The sequence below is a fragment of the Marasmius oreades genome, chromosome 10 (genome assembly GCF_018924745.1).
Source record: "Marasmius oreades isolate 03SP1 chromosome 10, whole genome shotgun sequence".
In the NCBI taxonomy this organism is placed as follows: Eukaryota; Fungi; Basidiomycota; class Agaricomycetes; order Agaricales; family Marasmiaceae; genus Marasmius; species Marasmius oreades.
This window is the reverse complement of record NC_057332.1, coordinates 1,960,159-1,975,328: the sequence shown is the minus strand read 5'-3', so window position 1 is coordinate 1,975,328 and position 15,170 is coordinate 1,960,159. Positions and strand designations below refer to the sequence as shown.

The 15,170-nt window shown below is 47.3% G+C and overlaps 8 protein-coding genes across 9 annotated transcripts; 4 read left to right on the top strand and 4 right to left on the bottom strand.

Moving 5' to 3' along the window:
- Positions 1-38: 38 nt before the first annotated feature.
- Positions 39-1,379, bottom strand: E1B28_002679 (uncharacterized protein; the record flags this gene model as incomplete). The annotated part of the gene is made up of 2 exons (XM_043159615.1): positions 39-608; positions 843-1,379. The coding sequence occupies 2 exons, from the start codon at positions 1,377-1,379 to the stop codon at positions 39-41; spliced, it is 1,107 nt and encodes a 368-aa protein (XP_043003218.1).
- A 75-nt stretch (positions 1,380-1,454) lies between these two features.
- On the top strand, positions 1,455-3,744 carry E1B28_002678 (uncharacterized protein). Of its 2 annotated transcripts, XM_043159613.1 has the most exons (4): positions 1,455-1,766; positions 1,828-1,918; positions 1,982-2,161; positions 2,211-3,744. In XM_043159613.1, the coding sequence occupies exons 1-4, from the start codon at positions 1,754-1,756 to the stop codon at positions 3,637-3,639; spliced, it is 1,713 nt and encodes a 570-aa protein (XP_043003216.1). In that variant the 5' UTR covers positions 1,455-1,753; the 3' UTR covers positions 3,640-3,744. The 2 variants fall into 2 exon arrangements, with proteins under 2 accessions (XP_043003216.1, XP_043003217.1); XM_043159614.1 differs by having other exon boundaries at positions 1,828-2,161.
- Positions 3,745-4,456: 712 nt separating this feature from the next.
- E1B28_002677 (uncharacterized protein) lies at positions 4,457-5,962 on the top strand. The gene is made up of 6 exons (XM_043159612.1): positions 4,457-4,661; positions 4,710-4,884; positions 4,943-5,181; positions 5,240-5,419; positions 5,476-5,538; positions 5,594-5,962. The coding sequence occupies exons 2-6, from the start codon at positions 4,740-4,742 to the stop codon at positions 5,654-5,656; spliced, it is 690 nt and encodes a 229-aa protein (XP_043003215.1). The 5' UTR covers positions 4,457-4,661; positions 4,710-4,739; the 3' UTR covers positions 5,657-5,962.
- A 401-nt stretch (positions 5,963-6,363) lies between these two features.
- On the top strand, positions 6,364-6,920 carry E1B28_002676 (uncharacterized protein; the record flags this gene model as incomplete). Its single annotated transcript, XM_043159611.1, has 4 exons — positions 6,364-6,439; positions 6,505-6,587; positions 6,656-6,818; positions 6,877-6,920. The coding sequence occupies 4 exons, from the start codon at positions 6,364-6,366 to the stop codon at positions 6,918-6,920; spliced, it is 366 nt and encodes a 121-aa protein (XP_043003214.1).
- Positions 6,921-7,023: 103 nt separating this feature from the next.
- TUB4 (gamma-tubulin) lies at positions 7,024-8,953 on the bottom strand. Its single transcript, XM_043159610.1, has 8 exons — positions 8,822-8,953; positions 8,420-8,769; positions 7,917-8,363; positions 7,707-7,853; positions 7,488-7,649; positions 7,321-7,436; positions 7,207-7,270; positions 7,024-7,153 (listed from the first exon to the last, which is right to left on the bottom strand). The coding sequence occupies exons 1-8, from the start codon at positions 8,868-8,870 to the stop codon at positions 7,127-7,129; spliced, it is 1,362 nt and encodes a 453-aa protein (XP_043003213.1). The 5' UTR covers positions 8,871-8,953; the 3' UTR covers positions 7,024-7,126.
- Positions 8,954-9,503: 550 nt separating this feature from the next.
- Positions 9,504-10,644, bottom strand: E1B28_002674 (uncharacterized protein). The gene is made up of 5 exons (XM_043159609.1): positions 10,528-10,644; positions 10,313-10,473; positions 10,099-10,258; positions 9,862-10,048; positions 9,504-9,806 (listed from the first exon to the last, which is right to left on the bottom strand). Exons 1-5 carry the CDS (start codon positions 10,597-10,599, stop codon positions 9,649-9,651), a joined length of 738 nt encoding a protein of 245 aa, XP_043003212.1. The 5' UTR covers positions 10,600-10,644; the 3' UTR covers positions 9,504-9,648.
- A 28-nt stretch (positions 10,645-10,672) lies between these two features.
- Positions 10,673-12,585, top strand: E1B28_002673 (uncharacterized protein; the record flags this gene model as incomplete). The annotated part of the gene is made up of 8 exons (XM_043159608.1): positions 10,673-10,963; positions 11,018-11,448; positions 11,507-11,591; positions 11,660-11,762; positions 11,818-12,027; positions 12,081-12,137; positions 12,186-12,273; positions 12,324-12,585. The coding sequence occupies 8 exons, from the start codon at positions 10,673-10,675 to the stop codon at positions 12,583-12,585; spliced, it is 1,527 nt and encodes a 508-aa protein (XP_043003211.1).
- Positions 12,509-15,119, bottom strand: VMA1 (H(+)-transporting V1 sector ATPase subunit A). The gene is made up of 12 exons (XM_043159607.1): positions 14,922-15,119; positions 14,743-14,862; positions 14,651-14,694; positions 14,491-14,592; positions 14,298-14,438; positions 14,095-14,246; positions 13,901-14,033; positions 13,827-13,847; positions 13,422-13,777; positions 12,853-13,372; positions 12,660-12,802; positions 12,509-12,604 (listed from the first exon to the last, which is right to left on the bottom strand). The coding sequence occupies exons 1-11, from the start codon at positions 15,094-15,096 to the stop codon at positions 12,713-12,715; spliced, it is 1,854 nt and encodes a 617-aa protein (XP_043003210.1). The 5' UTR covers positions 15,097-15,119; the 3' UTR covers positions 12,509-12,604; positions 12,660-12,712.
- Between the last annotated feature and the right edge of the window lie 51 nt (positions 15,120-15,170).

Sequence of the window (15,170 nt, the reverse complement as noted above, 5' to 3'; positions counted from 1 at the left end):
ACAGAAGGAATCAACACGTAGAGTGATACAAGAAGAGCTCAAGGCACAACATCATCAAGCCATTTCAGCACATCGTGTTGAACATCGGTAGAGGGAACCTTGGCAGAAGAACATTGGGACTTGCTCAAGGATGAGATGAAACACAAGATTGCAACACGCGCTTCGTCTTCGTCTAATGCATCTATGGCTTCATGTACCTCTTCCAGGGTCAGATCACCAGAAAAAATGTTGACATCGGCTCCGATCTTAGGGGGTGAGATGGATGGTGGGGCCGCTCGTTTGACTTTGCCTTGCGGATAATACTCCTTTACCCAATCTTTCAGTAATTGACCAGCATCATCGCCTGCAGTGTGCCATTCGTGGTAGCAGTGCGCGGCATATACAGCGGTAAACAGAAATTGAGGAGGTGCATCATTTGGAGGTGATTTTTTGACTGGTGCGCGAGGGAGGAGCCGGTATGGCGGAGTTGCGGGGTCGAAGACATTTTGACGAAGGTACTGAAGGGTGTATATGTCACAATCAGGGCGAATTTCGGGGTCATCATGGAGAACAGAGCTGTCAAGGATCGTGACCTCAGTCCCCTGACGAGTTTGGATAGTGATAGGCGTCTGGAGGGTTTTGGGTTAGCATATAATACCCTTCTGGTGAGTGCACATACTCTTATAAATGGCTATCCGCCCCTGCGCTGTCGCGGCGTGAATGGTCTTACACAACAACACGCCATTACGGGGATCGTCGATGTCAAAGGTGGTACCATCACCTCTTTTCTGACATAAAATCGACATATACTGGCCAAGAAGCAATTAGAGAACAGGATAGGTGTGGGTGGAATAGTGACTCACCTCATCTCCTTTTGAATGGCGCACAATGTGCGCGGCCTCAGAATCAAATGCAGAGGCTTTGGTGAAAGGGCAGCAGCCATCCCTGGCTTGGACTTCGTCACGGAATGTAGGGGATCTGTGTTCAGACTCGGTAGCGGTAGAAGGCTCATCTATTTCCGTATCCACAAATGAAGATGGCGTGGTGCATTCATAATGAAGGATGACTTCTTGCGATGAGCGGAGAGAGGGTGCATCTGCATCGGTGAGCGGTGTCTGGTTTGGATCCTGATGACGATACAAGTTGCCTTGAGAATTGGTCATCGCAAAACAAACAAAGGAAATGAAAGGGATCCAGTTATCGTCTCGAAGTTTGAACGAGTGTAGCTGCCACTTTGGAATGGAGAGAAGAGGTTGATCATGATTCCCGACTTGCACAGATCGTCGACCTATCAAGATTGTAAAGTATAACTTCACATAGACCAGGTCATCTTTTGTCACTGGGTTCCCGTATATGGCGGGCGGAAGAGGCGGGGTGGGGAAGTAGACCCAATGAGACATTGTAAGGCAAGTTGTGAAGTCACGGTGCAAATTGCGAGTTTAAATTTCGACAGAAAGTTCCCACGCCCAATACTTAGCCGTCACTAATAACTTTCATCCATGCGGATGATCGACAGTTGCAGCCTGTAGGAACTGTCCTTCTGTATTGAAGGGCCAAAGGTATGCGACTTACATATGAGCCTGCTGCCTTGCTTTGCGCGACATGACTTCAAGATGCCCGCCATGACTCGGATACTCGTAGGCCTGTTGAATGGACCCTACTGAAAGGCAGGCTAGCCTGCCTCGGAGGAGACACCATAAATTAATGGAGGTCTAAGGATGGATCGCTCAGTTCCTTGCCTGGCTCTTCATCTCATACTTGCAACGACTACCGGATGCCTTTGACCTGTAGGGTGGAATTCCTTGATACCATGCTAGTTATTACTGATGTTTCATCTTCCATTTGCAGTTTTGATCCAGAAACACCGAGAAATGCGTCGGAAAGGTAGCTCATCAACGTTAGGGAAACACGACGCCAAGGAAGCGCTTAGATTTCGCGTGTAGGTTTTTGCCCCCTTTGGCTGCCCTTTCCACGTCTCCTATACTTCTTCTGCAAACAACAGGTCCAATGTACAGGACTCTCTTGCTCGAGCTCTCTTTTTGCAGCCATCACATCCCCCGTCCAACCCAAATTTCTCGCCGACCTCTACGTCAAGTGCCTTCACGTTGACGTCCGAAATGTCAGTCAGCTCACCCATACGAGCTCAAGACAAGAAACCCGAGAAGAGGGTTAGATTTTGCGAGTATGTTTTTTTGCCTGCCCTTTCACGTCTGTTATATCTCTCCCTATAGGTTCCAGGACTCTCCCGCTCTCATTTTGCAGCCTTCACAGTCCCCTTTTACATCCCCGCCCAACCCCAAGTTCTCACCCACTTCTACGACAAGTGGCTTCACATTAACGTCCGAAATGTCCGACTGCTCACCCACCAGTATCGTGCGCAGAAATGCCGATCTACTATCTTTTGGGACGTTCTTTTCTGCACCACTCTCTCCCGGGTCTTTTTCTGATGGAGAAGCACTCGTTGAAGAGGTGATGTCTCCTGCAAGTCCGACTATAACATTATCTGCACCGACGATAGCACCGCACGGTCCCATCGTCATCATACCGTCTCGGGACAGCATAGAGATACAACCCATCTCTTCTGTCGCGGAATCCGACGAGGATTACTATGAAAGCTTTCTGGATTCTTTCTTTACTGTCAGGGAATCTCGCGCACCTGAACAAAACCAAGTTTCATCCACAGTCTTCGAACACGTGTCTAGGATATCGAAGCCTTCACCAGAGCCTCCTTCAAGCGAGAAAGCGAATGGGAAAACTTGTTTCCCGTTTACTCAACTTGTTCCGGCTCGGAGAGAACGACCCGCCCGACTGTTATCACCTCCAACTATCGTCCTTCCGGAACACGACGAATGTCCATCCTCGCCACACTCTCCTGTGGTGAAGGTTTTACGCCCTCGTCCTCCGTCATTGTCGCTAGCCAAATCTCTTCCTAGGATGAGTGTTGCACCCCTTGACACTGCAGAAGCAGACGACGGTTCTTCCATCTTTAGCTATTACAAAGGCTCTCCTTGTTACTCCACACCCTCCTGTTATTCCACACCCTCCACATCCGATGGTCCGCCCGAAGAGTTTGACCTGCAATTTGAGGTGGACCTTGAATCGGGCTCGCAAGTAGCAGTTCTAACGCCTGTATATCGCTCATATGTCGAACTCGATCAGGATGACGGTGACGACGAGTGTACGCGGTTTGAGGGTGTTGGACAATGGCTGGAGCCGGCGGTTAAGCAGGATGAGGACGAGGAAGAACAACCCATACGTGCCCTTCGATCCCGAGGCCGCCGGGCGTCATTTACCGTGTCTTCTTCGACCAACTATCTACAGCCTCCCAGAACCTCCTTTACCTCGAATGTAATGAAGTTTGAGCATTACCTCCGAGGGCCGGTGCTGAATAGAAAAGAAGGCTCCGGTCATCGCAAGAGCAAGAGAGGAGTTGTGATCCTAGGGCCTTCCATGTCCATATCCACGTCCACGTCTCCTTCGACGCCGTTTTTACTGAAAACGCCCAAGTCGCCTTCGTTTTCGGATGCTGGAATGGTTGCGCTGTTTCATCTGATGAAATCCCGGTCACGAATCTTCCCCCCGAGGCAAAACTTGCTCGTGTTTGAAGAAGACGGAGCACATCGTCGAACGAGGAAGCCTATGATTTCTATTGAGGTTTGAAATGACCTTCTCATTCTAAGCTGTTTGCTCCATCTTGCGAGGGGGTGTTTTTTTATGATCGACATTTGTATCTATATACCTAATCTTATTATGCGAGTATGTCCCTTTCCCGAATCAGCAAAGATATGGTGATTCGGATTGCTTCTGGACCTATAAAACGTTATAATTAGTGACTTGGCGTTGTTCGACGGCCTTGAATACAACGTGAAGTACAACAAAGCTTTCTGTTCAGCAACATTCGGAGTGACATTTTGAATCTTTCTCATCACCTGTGGCGGTGAAAGTATAAGATGTACCGCTTCTCTTGTTTGTTTTTTTTTAACGCATTTGACGAGTGTAGATGCTCTGAGATGGGTGCACTAAGGGCACCACTGCATATTTCGGGGCCAGTGCGCCACCTGTTTCGAAAGGGCAAAAATTACACTGAAGGACTGTGAACTCTGACCTAGCACTCTATACTGTATACACAGCTCTAGTTCATCAATGCATCATATGTATACAATAATACAGCCTGTTCCAGTCATAGTAAATTGTAATCATTTAGGTCTAGGCATATCTATCATCGCCATGTCGGCATGACTACGCTGGGGTTTTCTAGGCACCAGCCGCTCCCAAGGTGAAGTTTTCACGACAAAAAGTTGCGGAAGTCCGTTGAACATATATAGAAGTTCAGGATGGCGAAAGAGCAGGCAGAAAACAAAGAAGCACGTTTGAAGCACGTTTAAGTCGGTCCCACCGGTCCGCCCGGTTGCAAAGGGACGATCATCACGTGGTGGCTATGGCGACGAGCGTCGATGTTGGCACCCCCCAAAGGCTTTAGCTGCCTACCACCCTCCTTTTCTTTTTCTTGGTACTTTCTTTGCGCTCACCTTTGTCTTCCCCGTTGCAGTCTGCAATCGTGCAAGGCGTTGAACGTCGTTCTTTCTTTACACAAGTCCCTTCAATTTGCCTGGCGCTACAGCTTCTCCCGGCGAGAGTCCCTTAATTTTCAGTCTATCGCTCAGAAATCAACATCATAATAGGTGAGTCCAAATATCCTAACCTTGATTCGTTCTCTAATTCCATTTTAGAGTTTATAGCCCTTGGACTACATAGCAGAAATGGTTTCCAAAGGATTGATGGCTGCTTGGACGTTCCTCGACGCATGCCTTCTCGTTGCTGGAGCGGTTTCGATCGCTCTTTCATTCGTATGGAGGAAACCGGACATTTTAATGAACATGGTGCTCTCCAATGCTGATTTAACCGGTGTGTAGTGCAGTCGATGCAGCCTCTACCTCTTGGAACACTGACACGACTCTTATAGCTGGCCTGATACTCGGCATCACGCTTGTGATAACGTTCGTATTCTCAGTGGGAGCTATCGTCCAACGCAACCATGTTACAATGGGTCTCGTTATTCTCAACTACCTTCTTATCCTGTGTGCTATTGGAATTCTTATCATTGGAACGTTCGTCTGGGTTTACACCTTGCGAGAACGCGATAACTTCCACGAGGTGTACTCCAAGGTACCTTCCACAACCAGGGCATTTATACAGGACAAGGTAAACTATTTCACGATCTCTCAGGGGTTTTAGTGCTGAGGGTTTATTTCTGTTATAGTTCAGTTGCTGTGGTTACTTCAATGCAGCTGACTTCGTCGAGCCTTCCAACTTTTGTAATCCGACACAAATCAGCTTCATGAACGCCCTCGATGCATCCGACGTCAACAACTCCCAGTTTTTCTGTGTCACTCCTGTTACCAAGTTTGCAGATGTGACCTTGAACAACATCTTCACGACCGTGCGCTTAGCCAATCCTCCGATATGTCACCCCCGCCTAATCCCTCTACTTTCCAGGTCTATGGATTTATGGCCATCGTTCTTGCCCTCCTCCTGGCCACACTTTGCGTGATCAACATGGTAAGAGGTCTTAGTTATTACTCCCGATGAATATATCTCACAGTCATATACACAGAGGAACGAGGAAGAACGTTTCAAAAGGATTGATGCCAAACGTGGAGGAAGGGGTTTCGTCTAGAGACGGACTACCTTCGCATCCCGATATCTACAAAAATCACCGACTACCTTTTCAGACGCAGGCGTTTTACCTATCACCTCCGTCTTTTGACAACCCTCCTCTCGGGCCAGATCTTTTTTCTCCCTTCTGAACGTTTTTGCAACCATCCTGCTTTCCTTTGTCTATTAAACTCGGATTATTCTTTGATTATTGCTTTCTGTTTTTTTTCTGCTGATCCTTCTTCTTCGAGTCACACTCTTTCTTTACTGTACATAGATCTGAGTACATTGTACGTACTGCGAATCAAAGGGAGCCAAATTAAGATTCGATAAAGCGGTGTGATCAGGCTCGTTGACTCGCTCGCATCCGTATTACTCGCTGGCACTGCCAATGGCAGTGAGCGCAAGCGTAATTTGCCTTGCGTCCGAGATGAGTCAGCCACACATTTATAAACAACTTCCATCCCATCTACACTCATTATTTCCAACACTCATCTTCTCTCTGGTTTATCCGATATTCATAGACATTTCCATAATGGACGACTGGGATAGCAAAACCGTTATTGGTTTCAAGAAGCAGGTTCCGAAAGTCGCTCGAACGGACTCCGAGGTTAATGGTGGGTTTCTTTCTCTTGAACGGAAGAACGGAACGTGACCACTTTTTTCCTCCAACAGCTGTGAGCTTCTGGTTTCGACTTTTGGATATATATTTGAAGGATTAACCGGGATATGCAGGCGAGACGGTCGGGAGCCATCATAGCTACTGATAAGAAAATAGCAGGAGGCAATAACAAAGCTCATCAGAGTCCGTTCTTACTATTTTTCAAGCAGCTGTCGTTTCAAGTGCTTAGTTGCTCTCCTTGTTTTTAGGTACAGACCACCAGCGAATAGCCAAGATTGACCGAGAGAACGAAGTCGCACCCCCTTCCAAAGTCGCGCCTTCTGTCGGCCGTGTGCGTTACTTTTTTTAACGAACCCAAGAGGTCATTCTAATCCACCGGTTCTCCTTACTTTGGTACAGGCCATCCAAACAGCTCGCATGGAACTGAAGTTGGCTCAAAAAGACCTTGCTCAGAAGGTTAACGAAAAGCCCTCCGTTATCCAAGACTACGAGTCGGGAAAGGCTATCCCCAATCCTCAAATTCTCGGTAAACTTGAGCGAGCACTCGGTGTTAAACTTAGAGGTGAGGGTGACTGTTTTTCTGCAATGTCGTGAAAACTGACGCGCGCTCCTTCGTTCAGGTTCCAACATTGGGGAAAAGCTGGGGGGTCCGAAGAAATCGTAAATCTTTGGTCTCTCCGCCCCGTACGCCCTTGGGGTTTGTAATATTAGTTTAGATCGTTGCATCCATAATGCGGTGTTACTTCCTTCAATATCATTCGTCGCTGTAATCTCGGAGAGCTGTGTGATCATCATTATGATACCGATACAACACTATGAAAGCAAGATGTACATATACATGAGAATAAAGGATATAGATGACACTGAGAACTACGCTTGCTCATTTTCTGTGGAACCCTGGAAAGGTGTTAATATTTAGCACCTGTTGGGACGAACATGAGGGGACGTACGTAGGAAATATAGTCGGGGCTTTCGCAAGCCTTGTATTCTTTTAACAGCTCATCGCACGTCGCTCTATGGCGAGAATGAGCATTAGAACTCGACATTTCATGACGTCCACTCACCGTGCATCGTCAAATTCTTCCAACCCATTCTCAAACATCTTCTCCTTCTTGTACTGTTCCATGAACGCATTACGTTTCCTCAGCCTATCAAACTGATCTAGCATGCGTTTGAAAAGCTAGAGGGGCATGTTAAGTGAAAATTTCTCTGCGATCAACAAATCACTCACCGAAGCTATGCTTGTGTGGTTAGCGAGCATCAGACCGCTCACACGATGGTGTGTTGCAATGTAAGGTGACCTTCGCGTTGGGGCAACTTGAATCGATGCAGGTCCCCACGGAATGAAATTGGCTAGTTGTCGCTCTCTTATCCTTAAAAGGGATTGGTGGACCTAGAACTTTCTTCAGGGATGCAAACCAAAATAGGGGAAGAAATATAGCTCATGCACCTCCGTAGGATCAACCTCCCCTTGTATGATGTTCAGAATTGAGATGTAACATGCAGTCTTACTGGGAGTCGTAGAAACCATACGGTTTTTGGGCTGTAACAAACGACGCATGACATCCAGTATCGTTGTTTTTCGGATTGATTTGGCCTAGAAAATCGCCAGCAGTAAGTCTCCTCGGTTTTTGGAAAATGCAGTACACTGTACACCTACTTTATCAATCTGGTCGCTGGTAAATGGGGTGTAGGACGTCATTAGGAAATGACAACGAGGTGTTGGTATCAGTGAGGCGATAATGCCTACAAGGTCGTTATTCATGTATCCAGGGTACCTAAGAGTCTGTGTGCTTGCAGCCATCACGGTCGACGCGAGTTGATTGGTCTGATCAAAACTTGGAGTCTGAAGATGGAGTCGATCCGCTGCTATCCGCGCTAGAGCGCCGTTATCGAGTACCACCACGGAATCAGCATGATTCACCAAACGTTTCAGAGTCAACAGAGAGTTATAAGGTTGCACGACAACGTCTCCTTCTTGAGCATTTGGAAAGACACTATAAGTTTGGATGAGCTTCTTCGGGAACTTGTCGTTCAACCGTTCTAAGACGAAAGATCCAAGACCTGAGCCGGTTCCCCCGGCTATTGAGTGTGTGAGCATGAATCCCTAGCAGTACTACTCTTGAGACAATTAAAAAGAATCGTGATAGAAGAAGTTCGCACCTCCAAAGAATCACTCCCTTCAGCCTCTCTATCAATCATCTCCATTATCTCTTCATATAACCGCTCTCCAGCAGCGTATCCTTGAGCCCAGTTGTTGCCAGCTCCTCCCCCATCTTTCGATACGAAGATATTCTCCGGATTGTATAGATTGGCGTAAGGCGAAACCAAAATATTGTTGATAACGCGTGGTTCGAGGTCAACAAGGATAGCCCGAGGAATGTAATGCTCATCATCAGCTTGATAGAAGAACACGTCCTTTCGATCCCCTCCTTCGGTAGCCCACTCTTCTAGTATTCCTTCTTTGTTGATACCGTGCTCTGCACACAGACGCTGCCAATAAACCGAACCCACTGAGGTGAAATTGTCAGCGTCGAGCCGGATATCATGGTTCAATGCACTTACTCTGATTTCCACATTGACCAAGTTGTATGGTCACGATTTCTCGCGGCATTGTGGGTTATCACTGAGGGCTTGATGCCAAAGAATATGAAGAGTGTCACTGCAATTGTGAGAGGACGCGACGCGAGTCGCGACGATGATCAAAAGCATTAGTATTTTCACACGCTGCGGCCGCTAAATTAATATTATTATTAGGAATTTAAACCCTTCTTGGACCCCGGAGGATACTGAAGGATCCGACGTACAATGGTGACGTGCCTACTATGTACGACGGCGCATGTCAGATGTGGCCTTTCCGGAAATTTCAGTCTACGTCTTATGGATACTACCAAGGCAGCCCCTAACGCCCAACCCTGATCGCAGGCATAACACATATACCAACAAAACCTCACCCGACATACGTACGATACCATAGAGAAGAACCATAGAGAAGAACCATAGTGAAGCTGTAGTGGAAGGGTAGTCTCCCAAGTCAGACCCCGATTGGATAGTAAGCGCAATTTGGTAAGGGTGGTTGCAGCTATCCATTGTGGAAGGGTCCAGATCGTATAACAAGATGTAGAAGTTCAGAAAACTTAATGCTTACTGGTATACAATGGCTCAGCTAGATCCCAAGCCCTGCTTTACAGCGTGGCTCAAATTTTGCCCTGGTTACCAACAGTCTGAGAGACTTTACTATTGTGGAGGCCACCGTGCAAAGTTCCCGGTAAGTGACGCACATTTAAGAAGGAAATCTTCTGCTTTGAGCATAGTGAATGTAAGGGAAATCGTTTCGGCAGACTAAAGTAAGTTATAGGTTGGGGAGAGGAATGAAGTAGATACAGTGTCATTTATACTTTCTTTTTGGGCACATCGAAATCCTGCTTTTTCCACTTGTTGAGTTCCACTGAGAGGGCTTTCCATCGTTCCTGAACAAAAGGAAGGTCCCCGACAGCCTTGAGGGTCTCGGGAGAGAGGTATCCACGGTTTGAATGCTTTCCGTACCAAACTGTAGTGGGTTATTAAGTGAAGGTGGGAGTGGAGACATGATTTACTCGACGTACTAATGTCGGATCTACGCGTGGGTGCCGCTTGAATACGGTCTGTCCTCCCTTTGACGCAATCTCGAAGGGCTAGTGGGTTATAATACTGACACACTATCTTGCCGCCGTGAGCTTCTACTGCTTCAATTGCGCTCTTTGAAGCTCGGGATGCGATCATGTATATCTTCGAGGAGAAGTGTTGGCTTCCCTGAATGAAAATTTGAGAAGAAGACGGATACGGAACTTAGGTCTACGTACATCTCCAAGCAGCTTGATACCGTCGTGGACGTCGTGTATGCAGCCACTCAAAAGAAGTTCCCGGGCAGTAACGGGCTTGTCTGGAGAAGACGTGATTCGACCTTGATTAATCCAATGTTGGAGTCTGTCGAGGTTGATGGGAGCAAATGTTTTCGCGTTCCTTCGTGGACGAAATTGAATTGTCAATCCCTCGCATTACAACGAGTCAACGTACTGGTTAACAAAACCTCTCTTAGGAAAAAGCTCGGTTATGGGTGTCTGTCCTCCCTCAAACGAAGGCTTTACTCCAGGACCAGATCGGGAGTTTTGACCTTTGTGGCCACGACCTGAGGTTCCTCCGTAACCCGAACCCTGACCACGACCAACTCGTTTTTGCTGAAAGGGAAAAGGTGAGCAACGGGGTACGGGTCAATGATTTTAGGACAGAACCTTATGTTGAGATCCACGAGCAGGACTGAGGTTTGCGAGAGATATTCGGGGAGCTCGTATTCTCGAGGCCATGAAGGGAGCAGAAAAGTCGTGCACCGGGCCGAGCGCAACGAGTATCCTGTTTCAAATTTACGCACTCACTCTCATGGCTTTCCGACCGTTGATTGCGATTTGTGGCACAACTGGCGTCGGAAAGTCCAAGCTTGCGATTGAAATTGCCCACACACTTTCCTCAACAGCGTCAGAAATTAAAACTTCTTGGACTGGGGCTAAAATCATCAATGCAGATGCTATGCAAGTCTATGCCGGGATGGATATCCTCACGAACAAAGTCCCTCTGGCAGAGAGACAAGGGATAGATCACCTTCTTATGGGCTTCAAGTTACCCACCGAACAGTATGTTGTTGGAGAATGGGTCCGGGATGCTTTGAACGCGGTGGGATCTTCGCAAACGTTCAAGTCACACGGATTGAGCCTTGCTTTGCTTTAGGTCCAGGAAGCTCATACTCAGAATCAAGTTCCCATTGTCGTTGGTGGAACCTCTTATTGGATCCAACATTTGTTGTTTCCTGACCGTTTGGTTCGGGATATGACCTCGATCCCAGCGTCTGACCAAACAGACATACATCCTTCCTCCTCAGTCTCGATATCCGACGATATGGCAAAAGCAATCACCTCTTTGGCACCTGATCTGCTTGACCTCTTTCACTCTCTCCCGGACTCCGCCCCGAGTGCAGACGCAGATCCCGAAGCTGCGTATGCTCTCTACAACTTATTGAAAGTGCTCGATGTGGCTGTTGCCGAACGTTGGCATTGGAAGGACTCCCGAAAGGTGCTACGTAGCTTACGGATCATACAAGATACAGGACGAAGACCTAGCGAGATGATAGAGCAGCAGTCTCAGAACCGTGTTAAACCACGGTATTTGGCTTCTTTTCCTCTCACGATCCTCATAAACCCACACTGTATTTGTACACAGGTTCAATACACTTTGTTTCTGGGTCTATGCAAAGCCCGACATATTGAAACCCAGGTTGGATTCGCGAGTTGATATGATGGTTAAAGTGAATAGCGCTCCTCTGTTCTTCCTCTCTGCAAGGTTAATTGGGCCTGACAGATCGTCTTCCGATAGCAAGGATTATTGGATGAGGTCCGCGTACTGCAAAAACTGACCGCTTCTGCTCCCGAAGGGAAAAGTGGTTCGGATTATACATTCGGAATGTTTCAATCAATTGGCAAGCACGCTTCCTCTAGAAGCGACAAGACTTGAGTTCACATCCCTCAATCCAGGATACCGAGAATTACACCGTTACTTGACACTATCAAGCCCGACCGACCGTGATTTCGATAACGCGTTGAACAGAATGAAAATATCTACTCGTCAGTACGCGAAATCGCAGACTTCTTGGCTTCGCAATAAATTGTTGCCTGCTCTATACAATTCTAACATGGATTGCGATGAGAAGAACAAGTCGCGTACTTACCTTTTGGATGCAACAGGTGGGTGATATTGGGATCGTCTGGTAATCCAGTTCTGAACCTTTGGATCGTAGAACTCGGAGACAAGTGGGAAACCAATGTCCGTCGACCCGCCATAAACATAACGCAAGGTAAGAACGTTTACACTTCCGGTCGTCGCGCCCAACACCCCTTTACAGGCTTCTTGAATGACGATCCTCTACCTGACCCTCTCTCTTTATCAGAGGCTGCAAATATGATGCTTCAAATTGAACAAAAAGCAACTGAGTCTGTTCATCGTTTCTCTGCCATAAAATCCCATTCTGATTGTGAAGTAGTCCCAAGGAGGTCCTTAAAGCTCGAAGGAAGGTTCACTGCGATGTTTGCACTATGGACCCAGACCAACCGGTTATGGTGGAGGCAGGAAAGGAATGGGACCTACATCTCAAGACTCGTGCACACCGTCGGAGAGCCAACAAGAAAGACCAATCAAGCCGCATTCAATTTCATAGGGAAAATTCCAAAGAACGAGATTCCAATTGCACTACCAATAGTTCGGAGTCTGAGATTGATGTGTCCACCGATGTTTTGACACGTTAGAAATAGTCACGAACTGTGGCTGAATTCATTATCATTAGGCTACAATCTTTATCCTGCGGCATGGAATAACTAACGTGTCGTGTCGTGATGCGGTAGAGAAGGAAGAGAATAAAATGGGTCAATACTTTTATTCTGCCAACTGTCTGAATTTGTCCTGAATTTCAGCGTGGAGTGCGTCCAGTTTTTGCTTGACGTTATCTTTTCCTTGGGAAGGAGACTGACGAGAGTTTGAGGCTTTGTGAAGAACAAAGTAAGAAGTATGCTTACTTCGAACTTCATCTGAGAGAGCTTAAATATCACGTCCGAGGCGATATCCTTGATTTTCGCAAATGTCATATCCCCTTGTGCAACTGCCTTCTGGGCAGATTCATGGAACCCAACAAAATTGCGCAACATTCCGCTGGTCTTGTAAAATGGGCAGTAGCGGTCGTACTCGCTCATTCCATTCTGTTGCAGGAAGTCATCTTTCAACATGCGGGCAATCTCGAGGGTGATCTTATCGTTCTCTCCCAAAGCACTCTTTCCGACGAGCTGCACGATCTCGGCAAGGTCTTCCTCCTTCTGCAAGATCTCCTTGGTTTTGGCGCGCAATTCAACGAAACCGGGCTCGGTGTTCTCGTAGTACGGTTCGAGAACTTTGGTGTATTTAGAATACGAAAGAGACCAGTTGACCGAGGGGAAGTGTTTTCGCTGTGCAAGCTTCTTGTCGAGACCCCAGAACACTTGAACAATACCAAGGGTGGCCGATGTAACAGGGTCGGAGAAATCTCCTCCAGGAGGTGACACACTATCGATACATGAGCGGAGAACACCAAGAGAAGACCGCAGATACTCACGCTCCAACGATCGAGACGGTTCCTTTTCGAGACGGGTTTCCGAGACAAACCACCTTTCCAGCACGCTCGTAGAAGCTGGCCAACTTGGTACCAAGATAAGCGGGGTAACCGGAATCTGCAGGCATTTCCGCCAAACGACCAGAAATCTCACGAAGGGCTTCGGCCCACCGCGAGGTGGAATCCGCCATCATAGCTACATTTGATCCTTGGTCGCGGAAATATTCTGAAAGGGTGATACCAGTGTAAATGGAGGCTTCACGTGCGGCGACAGGCATGTTTGACGTATTTGCGACCAAGGTTGTACGTTTCATGATAGGCTCTTGTCGGTCTCCAACATCCATAGACAATTCAGGGAACTGCAACAGGGTGAACGGGACGAAGATCCATCATATTTCCTTTACTTACCTCCATCAATACCTCAGCCATCTATATGGGTGTTGGATCAGTAAATTTGTGTTTCATCAGGGCTGGGGACGCACCTCGTTACCACGTTCACCACAACCAACATATACAATGATGTCGCTATTCGAAAATTTGGACAAGGCTTGAGAAATAACGGTCTTGCCGCAACCGAAAGCTCCCGGGATAGCAGTTGTACCTCCTTGAACACAACTGGAGATACATAATCCATCGAATCAATCGATGAGAAAAAGACCGAGATTTTCTAACGTACGGGAATAATGCATCCAAAATGCGTTGGCCAGTGAGTAGAGGGTAATCGGCAGTTTGTTTCTCAGTGACAGGACGAGGTGCACGGACGGGCCAAAGCTGCATCATGGTATGCTTGGTTGTTTTACCTTCAAATTCAGTTTCTAGGACAATATCCTGCATGGATACAAGTCAGCGAAGAATTGTGATGCACAGCGAATCTCATACATCAACCGCATAACTGCCTTTGTCGGCGATATGGGTGATCGTGCCCAGAGCACGAGGGGACAACATGATCTTGTGGTTATCGACCAAGGAATTCTCATAGACACCACCGAATATGTCCCCTCCAGATAAGTGATCGCCAACCTTTGAACAGATATTTGAGTAGAAATCAGTCAACGGTTGCATGGGTAATCACTTTGTAGGAACCAGGCTTATAATCCCACTTCAGCGATCGGTCAAGTGCATCCGTATTGATACCTCGGGGAATGTAAATTGATTTGGATAATTCTTGAATAGACTGATGTAAACGAAGGTCGAGTGAGATACTTGTATGCCTTGTGGCCAAATGTACGCACTCTTAGTGGGCGCTGAATACCATCCACGATATTACCCATTAATCCTAGAAAGAAATGAGGGCCATGAATACAAAACGGATTTAGTCACGCACCAGGTCCCAATTCAACACTAAGAGGCTTTCCTGTTCGGAGAACTGGATCACCAACTGTTACACCAGATGTTTCCTCATACACCTGAATTGTAGCTTTGTCCGACTCGATACGAATGACCTCTACATAACGAGCAAACCATTAAACAGGAATACTGAGTGGTTATGGGAGTATTGCGCACCTCCGACCAATTCATCGTGGCCAACCCGTACGAGCTCGTACATGGCAGCACCAAACATGTTCTCGGCAATGACTACTGGGCCAGATACGCCGAAAACTTGACCAAATCTGCTTTCTCGATCTTCATCTCTGACTTTGGGGAGGTCTCGTTTAGCGTTCTGGAGGGCACCGGCCATTTCAGTTCAACGATAGAGGGAACTAGACAACTTTCTCTTTAGGTGATCGTAAGCTGAGCACATAATCGGCCGTT

What these genes read in the sequence shown, in the direction of transcription:
- E1B28_002678 (XM_043159613.1), top strand. An exon ending in GAAGCGCTTAGATTTCGCGT is followed by an intron (nt 1,919 to 1,981) that starts GTAGGTTTTTGC and finishes TGCAAACAACAG; the next exon opens with GTCCAATGTACAGGACTCTC. An exon ending in AAGAGGGTTAGATTTTGCGA is followed by an intron (nt 2,162 to 2,210) that starts GTATGTTTTTTT and finishes CTCTCCCTATAG; the next exon opens with GTTCCAGGACTCTCCCGCTC.
- E1B28_002677 (XM_043159612.1), top strand. Translation starts at nt 4,740, where the DNA reads ATGGTTTCCAAAGGATTGATGGCTGCTTGGACGTTCCTCGACGCATGC. An exon ending in CTCCAATGCTGATTTAACCG is followed by an intron (nt 4,885 to 4,942) that starts GTGTGTAGTGCA and finishes CGACTCTTATAG; the next exon opens with CTGGCCTGATACTCGGCATC. An exon ending in GGGCATTTATACAGGACAAG is followed by an intron (nt 5,182 to 5,239) that starts GTAAACTATTTC and finishes TTTCTGTTATAG; the next exon opens with TTCAGTTGCTGTGGTTACTT.
- TUB4 (XM_043159610.1), bottom strand. Translation starts at nt 8,870, where the DNA reads ATGCCGCGAGAAATCGTGACCATACAACTTGGTCAATGTGGAAATCAG. An exon ending in ACCACACAAGCATAGCTTCG is followed by an intron (nt 7,437 to 7,487) that starts GTGAGTGATTTG and finishes ATGCCCCTCTAG; the next exon opens with CTTTTCAAACGCATGCTAGA. An exon ending in GCCCCGACTATATTTCCTAC is followed by an intron (nt 7,154 to 7,206) that starts GTACGTCCCCTC and finishes ACACCTTTCCAG; the next exon opens with GGTTCCACAGAAAATGAGCA.
- E1B28_002674 (XM_043159609.1), bottom strand. Translation starts at nt 10,599, where the DNA reads ATGGCCTCGAGAATACGAGCTCCCCGAATATCTCTCGCAAACCTCAGT. An exon ending in GTATCAAGCTGCTTGGAGAT is followed by an intron (nt 10,049 to 10,098) that starts GTACGTAGACCT and finishes ATTTTCATTCAG; the next exon opens with GGAAGCCAACACTTCTCCTC. An exon ending in CACGCGTAGATCCGACATTA is followed by an intron (nt 9,807 to 9,861) that starts GTACGTCGAGTA and finishes AACCCACTACAG; the next exon opens with TTTGGTACGGAAAGCATTCA.
- VMA1 (XM_043159607.1), bottom strand. Translation starts at nt 15,096, where the DNA reads ATGGCCGGTGCCCTCCAGAACGCTAAACGAGACCTCCCCAAAGTCAGA. An exon ending in ATTTTGGATGCATTATTCCC is followed by an intron (nt 14,034 to 14,094) that starts GTACGTTAGAAA and finishes ATGTATCTCCAG; the next exon opens with TTGTGTTCAAGGAGGTACAA. An exon ending in TCTCTCAGATGAAGTTCGAA is followed by an intron (nt 12,803 to 12,852) that starts GTAAGCATACTT and finishes AACTCTCGTCAG; the next exon opens with TCTCCTTCCCAAGGAAAAGA.